This window comes from Atta cephalotes (assembly GCF_000143395.1).
Source record: "Atta cephalotes unplaced genomic scaffold scaffold00007, whole genome shotgun sequence".
Classification (NCBI taxonomy): Eukaryota; Metazoa; Arthropoda; class Insecta; order Hymenoptera; family Formicidae; genus Atta; species Atta cephalotes.
The window spans coordinates 4,488,669-4,511,239 of NW_012130071.1; the positions used below are offsets into that span (position 1 = coordinate 4,488,669).

Sequence of the window (22,571 nt, forward strand, 5' to 3'; positions counted from 1 at the left end):
TCGTAGTAGTATAGAGAGATATATATATATATATATATATATATATATATATATATATATATGCGATACACCCCGAGAAAGATTTCTTCGATTCAAATAAATATTTCTTTGCTATATGATTGAAGAAAAATTTTCTTTTTTTGATTTGAATATAATTTTTTTAAATTAAAGAAATTTTTTTTAACCGTGTAGCAAAAAGAAGCATTTCTTTGAATTGAAACCTTTTTCTGGATGTAACAATTATGTATATTACTCATATAAAAGTTTGAAATATTCTTTCAGGAAATTTTGTTTTCTCGACACGTCTTATCATCAATACCCTTGTTTTTTTAAAGAAAAAGAGGAAAAAAGACACGTGTGAATAATGTAACTAAAAGGGGTACGGTCGATGCTCGCAATGGCGGTGCTCCCTACGCGTCCTGAATCGCAATCGTGCCAGTATCCGACACAACCCCGGAAATTTTTCGGTCGATCGAGCCGCGCGCGTTAATTACATGGCGCTCCGTGCGCGAAAGATTACAGGGAGTTTTCGAGCAGCGGGGACTGAACGGTGGAAATTTCGTGGTGTTTCGACAGCCCAGGATCTTTCCGGTTGTTTCAGCAGCTACCGCTTGGGTGCTGTTACCATCGTAATTTTCCGTGGCGCAGCCGACCGCCTCGGTGCAACCAATTTCGACACCGCATTACCCTTCCGCGGTTATCTCTCGCTGTTTGCAACAACCTCCGAACGAATCAGAAATCGGCAGCTTTAGAGATTCAGAAGCGCCGGTCGATTTATCCAATTTGATGGCCGGCCGCAAAACCGTCATTCAATTATATCGCAGAAATGAGATAATAATTGAAAAAAAAGAGACAAAAATTCCAAAAAATTGTAATCTTAATTTTCGACTTTATTTTCGATTATTTGTAACATCTTTTTATAGAGACTTGAAATTTTTTATTCTCTGATCTTTATAACATTATTGCTTTGATTTATTTAAATCGGCTACTAAATTTGACTGCATTTTTATCGTTTGATTCATATTGATTGAAAACTTACATTTATATAAAAAAAAACCACCCGAATAATTATTGTTGGACTCATGGTATAATAAGGTAAAGTTACGTTCCCGTGGATGCGTGGTAGGAAAGTGAATTTGGATCCAAATTTGATTGGTTATTTCTAATATGCTATCGTCATTATGCGCAACGTTTCATCTTAATTATTACACTATGATTGGAGTGACTATCTGTAGAAAAAGAATTTTATATCAATTCCCTTATATATAAAATCAGTGTTATATATAATCAGTTATATATAATCAGTTATATATAGTGAGTAACCATACTTGTTCATTTAAATCATCAAACACATGGATTTGTTGAATAGGAGAGAGTATTTTTTCATTTTCTTTTTTTATATTTTTTTTGTTTTGCTTGGCTATAAAATTCGCATAATTGTTATTTTTATGTAACAATATAAATTTGTTTAATGTTGATAATAACTCGAACCGTCTGTTTATTGCAATGTTTAATGTTTTTATATTTCGAATATTAAAAAGATCTTCGCTCGTAGCCCTTCTATTATTTTATTATTGTTAATTTAATTTTCGAGATATTTTTAAAGTTTTTGATAGGTTTTCTAGAATTTGAAATTAAATTTTTTCAGTGCAATAAAAAAAATCTAAAGTCTATACAAAAATTGACAATACATCGGGAAAATATTGTATAATTAGAGGAGAAGAAACAAATTGAAACTCCAAATATTGCAGTTCAATTATGAAAATTATTAATTCTTCTTTATATATACACGAACCTACAATTTAATTATATTTTAATTGTTAATTACATTCTAATAAATTTGCTTTTACATTAAGCAGCACAGATAGTTCTTTTCATTATAGAAAGCGTTAATATGTTATTATTGGCAAAACAAATAACGAAACAATTTATTGAACTCTACTCTATTAAATTCGTATATTGTTAAATTCATAATGACAAATTCGACCTAATTTGAATTGTTTTTAATCATTTCTACAGATTGCCACTATTTCTATCCAATATATCGTTAATTTCGCTAAAATAATTGAATTGAACAATTTATATAGTTTAAGAAAATGTATTAAATTTGATTCAAATTTATTTTATTATTTACTAAATACGTTAATACGAATGATATTTATTTTGAAATTAATTTCAGAAATGGATTAATTTACATTGTAACACACATCAAGTTTAATGGGGGGAAGTTGGGTGATTTGGAGGGAAAAATCAACGACTTTTTTTTTAATGTTGTGTAATTCTTTATGAATTTTTTGTGGAAAAATGGTTACAGCTATCAATTTTAGGTTTAGACCTATATTTTATTTGTACTTTACAATAAATATGAATTTTTATTAATTAAAATATGTTGAAATGTCTGAGAGGCAACATATTTTGTTAAAAATTGTACAGCCAGAACTAGTCGTCCGAAATAAAAAAAATCAAATTAATTTATAATTAAAAATGTTGAATGTATACGATAAACCTAATAAAATTATAAAAAATCGCAATTTATTAAACTTACTCCTAAAAAAAAGATCCTTTTTTGACCATTATTTTTTCCATTAAGTTAAAAAACTATTATTATTTTGAAAAATTAATTTTTTTTTTAGGTTTACTATATAGAGAAAATAATAATTGTAATTAATGTGTAAAAAGCGGTGATCAGTGCGTTAGACATGTTTTCTCTCTACAATGTCAGTAAATTTGAAAAAACACGAGAAAAATGAAATTTAAAGTTTTGAATTAGAATACTTATGTTTTTTTATACTTATGTTTTTAAATTTTTCTTATTCAGCGATTCTTAGACCATAATGTGATTCAGCCTCTTGTTTGAATAGAAATGTACAATAGAAAAAGACAAAAATACAGTAGATGTTTCTTTGTTGAAAGAAATAACAACCGTACGGCGCGCAGCAGGAGATTGAAACTCAAACGCGTCTAATTTTTACCTGTGCACCATTTCAGTAAACTCCATTATTTTACGTTATTTCTACGAACAGTTTTGGCAATATATTTTCAAGACAACTTTCCGAAAATTTAAAAATCGATTTTTTTTACCCTCCAAACTACTCGGTTCTCTTAAAAGTAACAAAATATTTCATTCAAGAATTGGATTATTATTGTTCTTTTATCTAACAATGTAATTTCAATGACATTCGACGATAAATGGCTATAGTTTTTTACGTGTTGTAATTTATTAGCATTTTCCATTAGGAAAATTAGTGCAACGCTGATATAATTGTGCAAATCGGTTTATATATTTTCAGTGTTAATAAATAATTTAATCGTTTTAATCGTTGTGAGATTATCGTGATAACAAATCATATGTAATTAAAAGAGTTAAATTATTTATTAATGTTGAAAATGTAAATTAATTTGCATTCAATTACATTCTCAGTGTGCATCAGTATTGCTGCATTAATTTTCCAAATGAAAACGCTATAAGAGTTTAGCTTCGACACACCAAAGGTTTTCAGCAAATAGAAGATCAATGATTTTTCGGTATGCAAGTGCTTTATGGTTATTTTTAAATGTATTATGCATTCTAATAATTATCAGCAGGTCTGAAATCCCAGATTTGTTCGAAATCCCTAAGAATTTTTGAACTTAAAATGAGATAGACATTTAGATTGAAAAAAGAGAGAAAGTAAAGATGCTGAGTGCAAAAAGTGCAAGCAACACGAACAGACCTAACATCACGAATATAACGCGATGAAATGAATTCTCACGTTGACAGTATTGTGAAGGTATTTTATTTTCAGTACCTAGAAAACAGGTAAAGGTATTGTAGAAAAAATTTACCGTGATACAGGTACAAGTATTAGAAAAATAATATGTAAACCTCATGGCAGATATCGTGTACATAAATAATTTTTTAGAAAATGAATTCTCAAGAATGCTCATAAATTAAAAATTATAATACTTAATTTTGAATCAGCGGGATATTGTCTCAAAATTTTTTTGCAATAAATCACAATTTAGAAAAAATCATTGATGCATTTACATTTATTACATTTTTTTATTTATGTTTTTATTTATATTTATGGCACTTATTATTTATTTCTATATAATAAATTAATTTTAAATATTATCGAACACTGAATAAGTTAAAAAAATTAATTTAAAAAATGTAAATATTAAATTGTAAAATTTAACTTTTTTATAATATTATTTTATCTATTACATTATACAATTATTATACAATTTATTATTATACAATTATTCTCAATCTCTAATAACTCTACAAATTTTCTGACCAGAGCATCAGAAAAGAATGTGGAATGGTTTTTTATCGAAGACATTAAACAATTTTGCTACTCTTCTCAATATCATTTCAATATTTGTACGTTTTTGAATAATCGCAACAATTCTAAAGCTCTATATTTCATTTTGAGTATATATGCATATTTTTGTATAGTTTAATTCCTAATAACTATATATACAAGGTATCTTAGAACCGACATACTATCAATATAAAAGCACTTTCGAGTAAAGCTGTTAAACTAGGTAAAAAAATTTTATCTAAAGGCAAGTAAACGATTTATTAGATAGTACTAGAAAATATGAAAATAGTTGAGTTCAAACTCAATAAGTTTGTTCGCGTTGCTTATACTTTTTGCACTAAGCATCTTCACTTTCTTTCTTTCCAACGTGCGAATATACATTTATCTTATTTCAAGTATGAACATTTTTAGGGATTTCAAACAATGCGAACACACCTATTAATTATAAGCGCTCGCTATTATTGGTGTATTCTTTTATATCATCCAATCAAACTTTTAGAATAATACATAAATACAGTGAGCGCGCATTCAACTGTTGAACGTACTCCTGAACGCAACCAATGTCGTTGCTTGTCTCGAGAGAAAAAGTATCTCAATACAGATACAGTATCTAGGCACGTTCGTGTCCAGTTATAATAACTAGGTTCTTGTACCTAAGTGCTGCACAACATTGCACGCGGATAGTAGTACGATTGTTATCGAAGAGTATTAGATTCTGTCTCTCGAGACAGCCAGCGACATTTTCGTATCGTACAATAGTATCTAGTAAATCGTTTATCTGCCCCTAGATGGCTAGTCAAAGTTTCTTTGTCCATTTTAACAGCTTTTCTCGAAAATGCTTTTATACGTGAATTGTAGTATATATATAGTTATTAAGAATCATTGAACTGTACATTTCTGATACAGTGTATTAGCTAAAAGTACATATACTAAATTGACTGTAGGATACCTCAAATATCACACATATATTGGAATGATGTCGAAAAGAGTAACAAAATTACTTTAACGTCTTCGATAAAAATCATTCCACATTTTTTTTGGTGCTCTGGTCAAAAAATTTCCAGAAGATATACTACTGTACTGTATAGATATGTGAGCGCATAATTTTACCATATATAACATTTTTTTCTATACTAAAAGAAAGAAATATAATTTTCATCAGTATTTTAAAACAGCTCTAGGGAGAAATATTGTTATTATTAAGATTCTTACGGAAGCTGACTGTCATCATTAAGTTGCAACGGCGTTTCCGGAATGCAAAGCGTAATGTACCGTCTTTGGACAATCAGAATACGGCATTAAGCGCGAGTTGAAGTAATTTCTACCATTGTCGACCAAATGCTTATTCAGCGACGTGTATATTAAAAAGAATTGTATTCAAAGATTTATATTTGCTCTACAATTAAATTATTTGAAGTATAAATAAAATATTTTGAATTTATATTATTTCATAATATATGATCACTTCACTGAGATATTGTAATTGTATTCTTTTATTAGAGTAAATATTTATATTAAATTTATTAGAACATATTTCTAAACATTCCAAAATTTTACATTGATTTCACATATTTTATTAAAAATCATATTAACATACAGAATACATGATTTCATCTGTTTCATCGACAATGTGAAAATACTTTTCTTTATTCTATTATAACAATAAAAACAAAGAAAAGTACTATGCGATTCAATTTTTGAATTTGATTCGTTGGAAATTATATAATGGAATAGAAAGAAAATTGCCCTTTTTCTCCTTCGTGAATTCATCTGGTAATTTTACCGAGAATAAGATCGCTTTCAGAAACATATTTGCGGTACCACAGACAATTCTAATCTTTATGAACAGATCTTTATGTCGGAAACGCAAACTTATCTATTTATCTAATCTATTTAGAAGTCTTGAAGATATCCTTACGAAATTTTGAATCGTAATATATAGGATTACAATTTCTTTCAATTAATTGAAAAGTTTTTTAATTTCAAATTGCAAATTGATTCTTTATTAATTTGCATTTTATATATATAATTTTATATATATAATTGTAATATATATTTGCTATGTTAAACTTATATGCGCAAAGAAATATCTGAATAAAGTATGGAAGAAAATATATTTCTTCTACTTTAAACTAAAAATATTGAAAAAGTTTATTTCTGCATAATTGTGCGCGTAATTAATTTAAAATTTAACTTTAATTTCATTATAAGGTAGTTATAATCGTCACGTTAACCAAAACGCTTGACTTTACAAATTTATATTTTTCAGATGAAAAGTGAGTGGCTGTTATTTTAGGTTATTTTAAATCAATTTTTTGTGACGAATAAAAACATCACTCTAAAATTCTTACCTACTGCCGTTGTTGAGAAAATCCTTCGTAAAAATTAGAAGGCGCAAATATACGAGTTATCGCCATAACGGTTTGCTCATTAATTGTCATGGATATGTCTCACAAATCGCCATTTAACGATCGCATATACAAACGATGGAATAATTCAGACACATAAATTAAAATAAAAATGAAAAAAATAAAATATTATAAAATATTATAAAAAATTATAATGTAATATATATAATATAATATATATATTATATATAATATATATAATATGTATATAATATAGTATATATCTTTTTATAATTTTTTATATTTTTTTTTTCAGAACTATCATTATAATAAATTTTCAATAAATATTAATAGCTGTTTCAACAGAAAAGAATTGTAAAATTAATTTTTATTCGAGTAGTGTCGATCTCTGTTCTACATGTATCGACACAGTCCAATGATCCAGTGATTGACATCCTTTATTTGCTTGCGTATCTATTTATTAACTCAACTATTACTGATTCGTAGAATGTCTAGATAATAACTATTATGAATCTAATTTTTTTATTTGGATTTTGGATACATTATTATTCGATTTACAAGAATTTTTTTCAACTTACCAAGTCCCAGAAATCGATAGATATGGCGAGTACTGGAACGAAGCACTACGTGCTTCGGTAAACCAGTGTTTGTCACGTAAAAAAAACTATGAAATTTGTATGAAACAATAATTTGTAATGGTGTACATAAAACTGCGATCCTGAATTTATAACTCGAAGCTCAATTTATCTCATGCAAGTTGCCAATACTCCAAAATCACACGAGATGTCAAACAGTGTCTTTTAATCTCACAATGAAGCATTTGATCGAAATCGCGCAGGCTCAGTTGTTGTACATATTCGATTTAATCAATAGTGAATTCATATATTTACAAATTAATGTAACACAACATTATAAATATTTCCTTGGAATCAATAAAAATATCAGCAAACCTCACGATTGACAAAAAGCACTAAAATACGTCTTTAATATGTGAACTTGGTTACTGGTATCCTGATGATTTCTGAGTCAACTACCTTATATTATACTCGTTTTTTCGATTATTATTCCATTAAATTCAACAACGGCAATTTATAGGAAATCCGGACAGTTGCTGTTGAGACTTTCGGCAGGCAGAAATAGTGAATAGTGAGCGGAAACAAATAATGAACTGAAACAAATAATGAATGAAGTACGTCTTTCAACGTCAAAAAAAAAGCGCATTTCTTCCGACAGTGCAAATGAGCTGCGGACCTCGGCCGAAGTGCAATTATCTCGGGCGAAGTGCATGAATTCATCTCTTCTCCATGCTCGATGAATGTGCGCGCCGGCTACTCCGGAAAGATAAATATTCAGATATGCATAACAGGAAGAAGGCAAGGCAAATGCGCGCCGCAGTCGCGATTTGTACGACCCGCCGACTTATTTCTTTCGTCTAGGATTCAGTACCCATCGCCCGTTAGAAGAACATTAATTTCGCGAAAAGTCACCCATCCTCCAGTGCCAAATGCGCCGGGTCGCATTTATAGGGATGTAATTATACGAGCATGCGTCAAGAGAGAGAACAGTAACAGCGGTCTGTTCTTCAAAGAGTCTAACGCACGTCAAGCAGAAAATTTAATACGACAGGAGCTATTTATTAAATAATGTTCTCTTCCTTAAACGTTGCATCCCGTTAAACGAGAAAATTTTCATTTTCGTGATAAAACGATCCTTTGCTATGCACAGGGCTTACAAAAATTTGCCCGGTTTTGTCGAGTCGTTTTATCGAAATTTATTCTGAATTATTCATTGGATTCGCCAATCTTATATAACCCATCTACGTCTATGTATCTGTCTGTGATAATCACGATCCGCCTTCTCCGCTTTTATGAGCGCGCGCTAAACGGCGATGCAAAATTCATTTAATTCGCACATTCGACTAATTATACTTTGCCTATTCTCTGCCGCCATGAGATTCGCGAGCTGAATTCGCCTTTGCAGTCCGCGTTACGCAGATGTATTAATAACTCATTGTTCCATCGCAACGCGAAATCGCTGACGAATTCCGTTGAATTTCAAAATTCTCGATTAATTACACAGTTAATTACGCAGTCCCATGTCGCTCGCGCAACATTTCCGACAAATCCCTCGCCACTCTCGCCACGGAACTTGTTGCGAGTCGACACGTCACGTTCTCATTCGATCTGACACAGAGAGACTGAAAATGCGAAAATTATTAAACAAAAAATTTTTTTTAAATCTCCTATCTTTAAAAATATTTTACAGTTTTTTAGAATGTCATTTAGATAAAAATTATTCTATTCAGAGAAATACATTGGAGACAGTTCTTTCCAATTTACATTTATAGTTGGATTAATTAATGATTTGAATTTTTTACTTATACATATATTAAGAGAAGAATTAAATATTTTTATAAATTAATTTTGCATTATAAATAATTGGCGTGTTTTATTGCAAATTTTGTATTAAACAACTGGTGATTTAAAATGGTATTAAGAAGGAGGATGCATCGGATATTCGAAAATGTCTCTATTATCCAGAGAGGTATCCGGTTGAAATTTGATATCATTAAATTGTTGATTTTTTTCTTATACAATGTTCTAAAAATAAGTATGCATATTCATGATGCTATAACATCTTATACATTGTCGCAAAATTACAATTTTCCTATTCTTTTTCCTATAGACTTTTTTTTAGAAGACATTTTCTCGGAATTCTATCGAATATCCGGAAAATGTCGGATATCCGGCTCGAAGAAATTGTCTTCTCGGATATCTGATGTTACATTTTGCTCGAATATCCGATAATTTTATATGATCCGATGCATTCCTATTAAAAAGGGACCGATTTCTATCCAAAAAGGTGTAAGTAAAATAGCGTTTTTTATAGATTTTGACCTCCTGAATACAATAATGTTAATAAAAAGTTCGGGATCGATAGAGATCGAATATATTCTTTTGGGTCAGTTCTTTTTTAATATTCTCCAAAAAAGGGCAAATTTTTTGCTCAAAAAGATGTAAGTAAAAGAAATAGTGTTTTGTAAATTTTGACTTTCTGAATATGAATAAAATTATTAAAAAATCCGTGGCATTTCAAGGTGTTCCTTATCGAATCCGAACTTTTTATTAACATTATTATATTCAGGAGGTCAAAATTTATATAAAAAAAAAACACTATTCCGTTTTCTTACCCCTTTTTGAATAGAAATCAATCTCTTTTTGACTGAAATCAATCCTCTTTTCGATAAGATTATGATAAACTAATTCTCGAGATAATTGCTCGATCATCAATATCAAACTATTTCCGGTAATATGTGCATTATGTGGGACATATGCAAATACAATCATCATTTGAAACATTCGCATAAAACCAAATAACGAATCCAATCGTGCGGCAAGAGATAAATTAACGCGGTTAATAGAAATGTATACTATGAAATGATTGTTCCAAAAATGCACGTAACAGCTCGTGAATTCGCACGATGCATATTAATCGACAGTAATCGTGGGGTAACGGGAAATGAGGAGGGCTATAATACGGCTTGATTTGATTTTTCGAGTAATGCATTACTTATGCATTTTAAATTTATGTAGCGTTGCGAATGATCGCAAACTGTTTGCGCAATTTGTCAAATTAGATTTCAATTAAATGAGTTTCGAAAAGTCCAACTTTGAATTAAAAAAATAAAAAAGTGCGAAATAAAAGTTGTATAATAAATAAAAAGTTACTTGGATGACAAGTGGATATTTTGAATGTATTTGAAATTAATTTTCTCGAGCTTTTCTAATTGTTTACCTTTATTTATTTATTTGGTTACTTCTAGAATATGCCAGACTCAAAATTGAGTCTTTTGTTCGAAAAATAACGTTCGGATAATAAAAAGTACTCACGTTTGCCGTTCGTCAGTCCAAGAAAAAGAAGAAAGACGCAAACCGCTCTCGCGACGCTCGTTCCAATTCCAGTACTGTTCGCCAAGAAATCAATCGAGGGTGCGAATGCCCCGACGCACGAGAAACACGTTGCCATTTCCTCTATACCGTTGCTATATTACACTGACCTCAATTCTGTAAATCCGCCGAGGCTCCTGACGTTCCAACATAGAATTACGTCAAACTTGAGACTGTTTCACCTCGAAATATCTATCCCGTTTCGCGGTGAGGGTTCTTTAACAATTTATGCCTAGAGATTTCGTATCTACCCATACAAATGACCTAGAAACGCATTATGATACCATTTACTACCACACAGTGAAATTTATGATTTTACAATACTTCACGTAGACAAAAGCTAGAAACACATTTAGTGTATTACAAACAGATAGAATTGTGAATTAATATCAGAACAAATAGATACATATTATACATTTTTGACAGGTGAGATCCAGAAAGATACACAACGAGGAAAGTGAAAAATTAAAATCTAATTTAAATTTGAAATGTAATTTACTATTGTGCTTGGAAATTTATAATATTCTGTAGTAGATAAAATTTAACATTTTAAAATGTATTATGAACAAATAAAATTATAATCCGACAGCAGAATTGAATAAAAATCTAAAAATTCGTAAAATGTTAAAATTTTTAAATATGTACTTTTCAAAAGTTTGAACGAACAATATATATAAAAAAACTGTAAAATAAATATTCGAAAAAGTAATCGAGTCGAATAATGTATTATACAATCTCACATTTATAACAATTTCCACTTTATAAATTCCTTTATAACTGACAGTTTATTTTGAGGATATGGCTCACGTTATTCACGGTTGTTATTACAACCGCGAAAAATTAAATTCCTATATCTCGAGCACGTCTGCATTACATCCTCCTTGCTAACTGTTTCTCCGTACATTCCGTTGAGTTTCACCGAGATCGTCAGATCGCTGAAAATAAGGAAGAAGTATTTCACAAGCAGCTTATTCTTCTGTTTCAGGTGAGCATCCGGCTGCGATGCAGCATGGAAACACGGCAGCCGGATCGCCCAACTCGAAAACGGTCCTGGTGATGCTCGCCTTCCTTCTAGGCCAGCTGAGATAATGTGCGTGTGCACGAAGGTCGCCCGAGACTCATAAAATTGATGGACGTATCGCAACATGGTCGCCCACACATCCTAAACGTTAACCCTTCCGCACAGATCAATCTGAATTAGGTCTTAATTAGTTTCATCGTAGCGGCCGAAAGATTAAATGATTTGCAACATTATATAATAATCATAATAGTACAGTTACAAAGCAAGAATTTATAAGTTAATGAGAGGTTATTTATAAAAGTTTTTGATTAATATCAGCTGTGCGAATTTTATGGCTTTAGAATGAATTGATTTTTGAAAAATAATATTTCATAATCACTGCAATGTCATATACTATTTTCCGTTATTGACATGATTGTTTTCCATCGCATTTATCATTTTATTTTATCGGGATAAGTTTTTTGAATTCGTCGAAATCGCGCACGAAATGATAGAAATGCAGCGGTAAATCATAATTTTTTTTTTTTCAACTCCAATTTCCATTTATCTCGAGACAGGAATTTTAATCTAAAAATATAAGCGCCGTTATGTTATTTTAATTGCGTGTCGTAATTTAAATACTCTCGTTGTGTAGCCGGTTATCTCGCTTCTCTTAATCTAACGCGAAAATCCCCATCCCGTTTATCTTAAACTTAACTGTGGGTTTGGCCGCTGGGGTGAGAAATACAAAGATAATCTCTAAGAGACAGCTCTTACGTAATAAAAGGGAAAGCTTTGTGCCTAAGGGTTAAGCGGAGTGTGAGGCAGTCGTATTACACGGTGTCTTAGAAGCATGAATTCCACGACGAATTTCTGAGTCGACTTTTCCCAGCCGCGAAAGAATGAATCCAGAAAGAATGGACTTTTCATACATTTGTTATATAATACAGCGACAGTATTTACAGATGAGCTGTATACGTATAAAATGTTAAATAGCTGCGTAATGATAACCAGCGAATCGTATCTCCATCTCGAAAATATTCTCTAGTAATTGGCAATGTTGCACAAATGATATTTTTACCATCAACTTGCGTCCAAAATTAATAATTACAGCATCGTGTGTAACAACCTTTTGAATAACAAGCAGGTTTATTTTTTTTTTAAACGACTTTTTTTTAAACTGACGATATATATTATGCGTTTCGACAAATATCATGTTTTAACGAAATTATTTTTTCAATATTTTTTCATTTAAAATTAAAAAATTTTTTTTTACAATCTACACGTCCATCAGGTGAAATAATACCAATCACAATACAATATTGCTAGATTTAATTCCAATTTATTTCTAACAATTGTAAACACCTAAAGGAAGGCAAACTCATTGACGTAATCCAACATAGTTATTTTCGCATAATAAGCTTCTTTTGCACTCTATATCCATAGGTAAGCGAAATAAAGCGAAGAGTAATGATAAAAATTTCCTATTCGTGAATACTTAATTAGCCAGAAGTTCGTTTGATTTAGCTCAGAAATTAGTTTGTGCTTCGTAACTTAGCATCGGTACAATTTATTGTTGAAAATAATACGGCACGCGTTGAGCAACGATTTGTACGATCACGACAGAGCAGTCGAGAATTCTTATCATATCCACGAATGACGCAAAATGACGTTATCAATATTAAAGAATTTTAGCAGCGACATGAGAGAGAGTTCTTAATTTCCTTAATTAAGAATGCTTCGTACGAGAAGGATCAAAAGTCGCATTGTGTCGCTGCTGAAATTTTTAGGGAAGGGGATAATTGCGCCGTAATGTCTAACGCGACGCAAACGTAAGGGAATTAATGATAACGCGCAGTGAGTGTTGACGCAAAGGAGATGTAATTGAGCGCAAGTGTCGCTAGAAAGAAGAGGGATAGTGAGCAGATAAAACAGGACTACGCCCCGCGCCCTTTCCCATAGTGAGGAAAGTGTTAAGTGTAAAATAAATGTGTCACGAGCAAGTTTAATCGAAAGAGCGATGTAATAAAACGGGTGGACCGACTTCCACCGGCAGCGAAGTACTTTCTACTTATGGCATAAGTGTTAAATGAAAATTTAAAGGAAAGACACAGATGACACGCGTACACACACATACACACACGTACAGATAATAGTAGAGAAAATGTATGTAAACCACGCGACTTTACGGCTCGTATGATTTACACCCACGACTAGCCCGAAATGAAAGAAAAAAAAAAACTGTGTTTTCCCACCCGCTCACACCCTTCTCACTGTCTTGTTTTCACACGGTTCTCTTGCGAGAAAGCGCATTCTTGTACATAATGTTTTACTCTTGTAAATAAATTACCCACACAATGCTCGTCGATTCATTCCCGCACTGCCTGTCCGAACAGCGGTTTCCTCACTAATCAGATATATTAAGAAATCCTATCTTGATCAGAAAGAAAGGAAAAGAAAGAAGAAGAAAGAAAGAGAGAATTAATCTTGCTGTCCTAATTTACTATACTTTTGGGCCAATATGATTAAAAAGGTAAAAAAAATGTTCACAAAAAAAGATCTTATATTAACAGAAGTCATCAAATATATCAGAGATCTTATATTAACAGAAGTTATCAAATATATCAGAGATAAAAGTTTTTTTAACAAAATATTAGAGAAAAATTAAGAGAATAAATTACATTTTGCAACGAATCCAAACAGCGAGGTTAATACAATATATTTCTATCACAAATAGAAGATTGATTTTATTTCTTTATTATTTTATTATTATCAGAATTATGGTGTATAACAGTAAATACAGAAATTTAGACTAAATGGACGATGTAAGTCTTTGTCTATCTCTTGGATGGTTGGCAATTCGAAGCTAATGGCAACGGCTACGAGAAGATGGCCTGCGAAGATCGATAGCCATGACCTCGATGGCGCTCCCGAACTTTTCCCGTCGGGGATATTTAAGAATCCCCGGTTTCGGCTCATGAAGTCTCTCACTTGCAGACCATCCTCACAAAATAACGATGGCGCCCGATTAATTTCCTTTAGCTGCTCAATATCTCCAAAACGACATCGAGCGACGAGCTCCATTTGACCCCATTAGTCAAGTCGTTTATTCTGAGAATAAAAGGTAAGTGAATTTTGTTTCATAATTTCATGAATAAAAATATAAGTAATCCAAGCAGCTAGCAGTTTTATTAATACTTTCATACTAGAAACAATAGTTCCCAAAGAACACACAAAAGTCAACAAGAAAGATGACTTTACTTTGCTTCTTATCGTCAATAAATATATCTTAACGTCAATAAATAGTCAAATTTTGTAACCAAAAAAATCATCATTTTGACATTCTCTCGAATATTCCTTGTTATAAAACTGGAAACTTGCATTTCAATTTTAATGGGAAATTGACTCCATAAATTTTTAATTTATTTCCACGATATCTACACCGATTATCCGTCTAGATATCAAAAATAGAATAATTCTAACGTCATTAAAAACAAAATTTCTTTAATGGCTCCAAACTTACTTCGAAGTTTCTTCGTCGAATGATGTGTACATATATCGTAAGATCAGATGCAGCCCATAGAATCGACAGAAATCGATAACGGACTACGAGACAATCGGAGGGATCTAATGAATATTTATGCACATCCATCGCCTTGCAAAGCCACGACAATCCGTCGATGATATACCGTGAATTTTTTAAGAACGTCTCTCACGCTACACCAATATAGACGACTGTCGCTCGTTGCATTCATGATAGCGCAAATGGAACATGTATTACACACGAACGTAAAAGCAAGGAAAGTTAAAGGCGCATTTAGATGAAAAACGAATGTATTCCGTTAAAGGAACAAAAAAATGTATCTGGTATTCAAACCGCTATTTCCAATATTAGATCAATGTAACGTTCTTCATAAAAAAATAACCGAGATTCTGTTACACCTATTGAATTAGCTTACTAACTTTACTCTTGCTAATAGCTTTCAATCATTTATAATATAAAACGAAATTCCTCGATATTGAAGCACTCTCGTGATGTTTTATACTGCTTTTTATCTATGTGTACAAAAGTGTACGTAGTTGTAAAACTTGTACAATTTTATGATACTATTCAAGCAGAATAAAAATCAAATTTTAAATAAAAAAAATCGTATCAGTTGAAACCTTATAAGGAGAGATTTGTGTATTTTACAGATTTTGATTGCGTGGTTATTCTGAGACACCAAAAAATAATCCCTATAAAGCAGTAAATTGCATCTCTGCGTATTTTTCGAGAAAATCGTGATTTCAGGTCATGATCTCTTTCAAATCTGAGGAAATCGATATAATATTTAAAAAACAAGTCATTTTTTTCCATATACATATATTAGGTTTGAAAATTGATAGTTTTTAAGAAAATTAGCATTCTTTAATTTCAACCGAAGCTTTAAAACACTTCGCGAACTGTTGTTTTTGAAATTAATTGTTGCTATTTTAAATTCGTAAAGCGATAAAAGTTGACGCAAATGGTACAGCATTACGGATCCTATACTCGGATTTACATGCTTATACATTCGTGTCCGCCGTAGATGTATTTTTCTAATTTTAAATAATTTCAAATATTTTGTTTCCGTTTAAACGAAAAGGAAAAAGATTTGAAAGCGATCGTTGTGACCTAAAATCACGATTTTCTCGAAAAATACATAGAGGTGCAATTTATTGCTTTACAAGGATTATTTTTCGGTGCCCCAGAATAATCACGCAAAAACTGTAAATCAATCCGTATCAAAATCCGTAAAATACATGTGAGTCTCTCCTTGTTAGTGCTTAAATGTACATTTCTTGTGTGAATACATTTTTATATACATTCTGATTCTGCTTGAAATGTTTTCCAGACTTAAAACGCATTCATGAGCAGAATCAGAATAGTAACATCACTTATTAAATTGTAACACTTACATAAAGATCCGCTTCGGTCAAATATAGGGTTCTTTTTATTTAAAATTTGATTTATTCATATCGGTCTAACAATTGTTTCATGGAATATAAATCATCAAAATGATTCGCTAAAATGATTCTAAAATTATTACTAAAAGTCACTGTTAAATCAATGGCTGCGTTCAGCAGAAAAAGCAGCTTTACAACTGTTCTAAAATTCTTTAGTATGATTGATTTATATATTTAGATCCAGTGAGGAACTAAAGGCAAGATCAATCATATCAAAGAATTTTATAACAGTTACAAAGCTGCTTTCTCTATTAAACGCAGTCATTTTAACATTATAATTCATCTTGATGTTATGACGATTATGACTTGTTCCGCTTAAATATTATTTCAATGATGCGAGTTAATTTTTACAATCACAAATAAATAGGTTACTTGACAATTATGCGTATTATTTTTCAAAATGTTCCTTTTCCTTTCTCTTTTCTTTTTCTGATATAGGTAGCGCACTCTTTTGCCGTTTTGTTCTAATTAAATTGAGTTTTGCTCTGTTGGACTTAATTAGAATTGCTCAACCACACACATTTGACTTTCCCCTAACAAAATAACCACGTGTAAATATATGTACATGAACATATAGTTAACCGTTGATGTTTCCGGTCTCTCGCATACTAAAGAACCAACTGCTAACTATGTGCAAAACTTTGATTAGGAGCGAGCGTGACTACTTGAAACAGTGCAAGCGAATCTGGCACTGTGAAAATACGAAATGACAGAGAATATCCGATGATACTTTTGTCGAAATAAATGTTATATAAATTCAGGAGTTTGCATTAATAATTTTATGTATTTAAAAAACATTACATAAAGAAATAACAATATCATATATTGCTTATAGATACAGAGCTCGCCCGGAAAGTCCCGGATCACCTGAATAATTTCTGAATGATTCGAGATATAGAATTGAAATTTGCAGAGATAAAATGGGATCGCAATATGTATCATTGAACCTCAAAAACACCCAATTTAACGTTCCCGGGGAGGAGGAGTTGGACAAAATATTATAAAAATAAATTAAGCAAGCATAAAAATATCTATTTTTTAATTTAATCATTTTCAGATTTTTGCGTCATGTGAAATAACGCGCAAATAATAAAATATTTACTCAATTTTGTTGCAAAAAAAAAAGAAACAGAATTAATTCCAAACTCATAATATACATAATTCAAAGTGTTCATCATCAAAATCCGAGATATCAATCATGAGATATATTTCACCTAATTTGCATATCTAATTTTAACAGAAAGGTGCAGTAATGCTCTCTTTGACAAAAAGGACAGTTTCAAAAAACTTTAGCTTTGTAGATTATGGCATGCGCAGAAAGCTGTTACGCGCTTAGCGGTAAAGTACGTGAAACGAGAATATTAACGCGTATTCGCTATGCTAGAATGCGAAATTGCGCTTACATGTCGCAGCCGTGTGTACGCATCATAATTAATGCGCGCAGATTAGGGGATTAAACTAACTGCTGTAACGGCAACTAGTAATGTTCTCAACCTAGATATGTAGCACGGTCTGATGATGACACTCAGTCGGGCGCGTTTCGCACAGATAATTTCTATATTTATCACATAATACCGGCGAAAGTTCGTCCTTAGAATAATTCATTCTCTTCTATAGCATATGTCGTATGGCTACACTACCTCGCTATGCATGTGCGCAGTTTACATCAACATGAATTTATCATGCTTGTAAAATTGGAGTTGGTGCGTTAATTAACCAATAATGAGATCGTAACTTTATAATCTACGCGAAAATTTTGATTTTTAACTCTCTTCAGTGCTACTTGAATATAATATACTCGATTTTCTTTTTCTGATGCTTTTCCATTGTTTATGACTTTTTTATTAATAAAGATATATTTACTTAGATATGTTCTGCTTGTCTTATTTAACTGTCATATTTAATATTTAATATTTTAATGAAAAAAAAATGTTTACGATGTTTCATTGTTATGAAAGTTATAATGATAGCACCAAAGGATTAAGCACGATTTAATTCTCTTCATTTTTCTTATTTTTTGATATTTCTCGTGCATCATGAATAGCAAAGATAAATTAAGAAACATTTTTCATTGAATTAAGATATATACCTATAAACGCAAGAAAATAAAAATTAAGGTTATCAAACTGTGTGTACACATCGAAATGTATATCACATCATAATTTTCAATTCATCCTTCATTTATTTATAAAGTTTAGGAAATTCCTCGTAAAACAATTCTATGTGTATTCGATATGAATAATTTGATTGCAAATAAATTTGAATTACAAACTAAAATGAGCAGAAGTTAGTACATCAGCACGATTCCATTACATCGCGAAACTTTATACTCCCTCGTATTTAATTTGCATTTCTTGTACTAACAAAATCATATTTTATCGATAATTACTCAGATTAAGGCCTTTTTCAAATTTTGATATTTTTTTGCATTTGATATTTTTTTGACAAAAATCTTTGTTGTAATTCTGACAGTGATAATTAATCGGGGAAATTCGAAAAATATATAATGTATTTTTAAATTTCCTTCTCTCTCCCTTTTACACGGCTTCATGTATACAACAATACAAAACAGCTGCTTCCATTCACACACAAGTGAAACTGTGTTTGAAGTGAGCTGAGTATTTCATACTCAAATTAATGGCGTCATTACTTGCTTACTTTGGTAAAAAATTATCACATGACATCATAGGTTCATAATCTCACTTTCAAAGTAAATTTACGAGATTTATTAAAACACGATCTCGATTTTGAGCAGATTATAGATAAAATCAATCTCAGTTGAATCTTGTCAGAATGTAAAAAAAACGCACATTCAACTGAAGTATGACATCACAAATGAGAATTATCTGAAAATCCAGTGGAAAGTAACTATTGACTGCTCTATTTGGATAATAAAATATACCGACATTATCTCTTAGTATACAAACAGATATATATGTGCTTACACAAAAACAGACGTAATAAATTATTATTATTACACTAAGAAAAATCGTCTGGATTAAATAATTCTGGTGAAAAATGAACAAACCAGAATTTTCTGGTTAAATCTATTAGAATTCTCGTTGAGATATAAATAAATAAGAATTCTGGTTTTATTAGAAATATTGTATCAAACAGAATTCCGGTTATCTCTCAACTAAAATTCTAATAAATTTAACCAGAAAATTCTGATTCGTCCATTTTCAACTAGAAATGTTTTTCATTTGTAATCCTTTTCAGAATTAAAATCGGCTCTTTTAAAGACTATTATGCCTATATTTGTAATGTCAGTAGATTCGAAAAACTACATTAGAAATAAATAGTCAAAAAATTGATAGGTTACTATTTTTGATATCTTTCGATTTCATTTGATTAATTATCAATGTTAGAAATCACAACAAAATTTTTTTATCAAGACTACCACAAAAAAATATCAAAATTCGAAAAAGATCCTAGTTTGAATAATTATCTTTTTATCGTTGCAGTAATAAGAAACACATCATACAAAAATTGAAGAAGAAGATAGATGAAACTTTATGTTGCTCGCTTTGTTTGCGAAAGAGGGAATCGTTCAATGCAAAAAGGCCAAATTCTATAATCCCATTCGTCGTTCATCAAAAGCGAGCCATACAAATTCGACTCTATTAGCGACGGATTAATCGCGACAGCCGTGACTGGAAATAAAGGTTTTCGGCGTTCCTTTTGACATTCACCCTTTGTTGTTTGCCTTACCGAAACTATCTGGGAAAGTGCGCGCGCGATACCGCATACCAACGGGGCGAATGGAAGTCTCTCTTTGAGCGATGCGCAAAGGACGCTGGGCGCTTCAAACACCCCCATCCCCCACCCTGAGCTTCTAGTCGTTTACACGTACGCTCCACTTTCGACTCCGGCGAATGCCAACCGACGAAATCAAACGAATCAAATGAACTGAGCAAAATCCTCGATAAAACGACAGAAATTCACTTCGTTAGAGCGAGACCTGTCTTGTCTGACCCGACTCGTTCTATTACCACTGACACCACCGTCGCACTAAGATCTCCGCAGAAATTGGTTATTGACACCACGGACAATTTCTTTTTTTTTTCTTCTTCTTTCCGTAGAGACGACAGAATATCTACGACGTGGATTATAATTTCGGTGGATAGCTATCTCGACGATTTTCAAAAAGATATTTTTATCTGTCATTCTTTCTCGAACAAACGTATAAGAATGTAGACATCGAAGAGCGAGAAGAGAGCAATAACAGGAAAAGAAAAGATAAAATGGGTAAATTTATTCAAGAAGATAGGAAACATTTACATCTCGAAATGATACATACAAAGTTCTCTATCTGTGTAATTTCTGTGCAATTTATTTTATAACTTATGAGTTTCTCAGATAAATTAAAATCGTTATTAGTTCAGTTCGAATATCTTTCGGTATCGTTTCTAATTACTTACCTTTAAAAGTTAAACAACGTATTTTATTTGGTTAATAAAAATTAATTGAGTTATTTAAAACTTTGCGAGGATATAAAATTCTTATTTGCAGAAGATTAAATAAAACGCATCAGTTTAATTTAAATGAACTCCGATGAAAGGATTAAATCACGACTAGTTATAAAACTCCAAATTAAATCAGCAGTATACCGCGTAATGCAAACTACGTGAATCTGCATAGAGGTGAGAATCACGGAAGCTCGCTGCTTCTTTTCTAAATGGAGCGGCAGGACGCTGAACTTCCGGTAAGAAGGTAGCGCGCTGGAGGCTGCGTGACATCGGGTAGGCGAGCTTAAAATTCAGCGGTAAAGCAGTACGGCGACGTCGTGAACAACAACGCCCATTTGCATATCAAAAGTAGGAACAAACTATTCAAAACCGGGTCAGAAATCTCTCCAGCGTGCCGCGAGATCGCCGGAAAAATATTTCCTCGCGTCACGCATGCACACGTTTTTACGCGACACTTCATGCGTGCGTGTCTGTCGTATGCCGCATCAAGCATTCCCAAACTTTTCATTCTCCGACACGTTCATCCTCTAACATCGGCTAAGAAATTGTGAACTCGAGGAAAATTCGCGCATGGCTTCTTATCTCGGTGAAATTTCATGAGAAAAGAGAAAAGTTGTGGAAAGCGAGGGAAAGGGCATTCTTTGGTAAACTTCCTTTTTACACGAAAGTTATAAAATTATAGTAATTATTTAATGCACATATTAACAACTTAACTTCTTGTCTATAACAAGAAACGTGACATAAAACTATCAAATGGATTTTCATTTTCGCGAGAGGAACATTAATTCGACGTAATCTTGTAATTAATTCAATTTCTCGGGACAATCCTTCTAAGCCGAGATTTCTTTTTGTCTTTTTGGTAAAAAGAAACGTCGAGAACGAGGGATTTGGGGAGAAAAAAGTCGGAGAAAATCTGGCGGTCCCCGCATATTCCACGAAATATGGTTGTACGTTGGAAAATCTGGTATTTCGTACATGGAAAAAGGATTTGTTGGGGATCTGAGAGCCTCACAGTTTCGTGCAATCCGGAAACGACGCGCAGCGCATGTTCAATGCCACGAAAGGTAATAAGTAAGATAATAACGTCCGGAGAGGAAGATTCGGATTTCTGGAATTTTCGTATTTCGAGATCGAATTACATCCAAAAATACTTACGATTTATTATCACTCATCTTACGCTTTACGAACGCAATTGCCGATATTCTACAAGAAACGATCGCGAGAGCGAATCCCGCGGCTCGTTACGCATCCCAATGCGTGTCCGAAGATGTTTAGTTGACCATACGAAATGCGACGAAGATCCATTCGCGGATGGCTTTGATCGCTGAGCGGAAACTCGCGTGGATGTTCCGCGAGACCTAAATCGTTGTCATCATCGACTAAATTGACGACAGGGAATCCGATTATAGCGACAACAACGTCTAATTGAAGTTCCGCTGTTTAAGCCTTTACTCTCCGAGTACTCCATTCTCTCTCTCTTTCTCTCTCTCTCT

The 22,571-nt window shown here is 32.0% G+C and overlaps 1 protein-coding gene across 1 annotated transcript in view; it reads left to right on the forward strand.

Moving 5' to 3' along the window:
* Positions 1–11,712, forward strand: part of LOC105626930 — a 55,512-nt gene extending 43,800 nt beyond the window's left edge. The window contains exon 3 of the mRNA XM_012208221.1: positions 11,609–11,712. Coding sequence (XP_012063611.1) covers positions 11,609–11,712 — 104 coding nt within the window. The remainder of the gene's footprint in view (positions 1–11,608) is intronic.
* Positions 11,713–22,571: the final 10,859 nt, after the last annotated feature.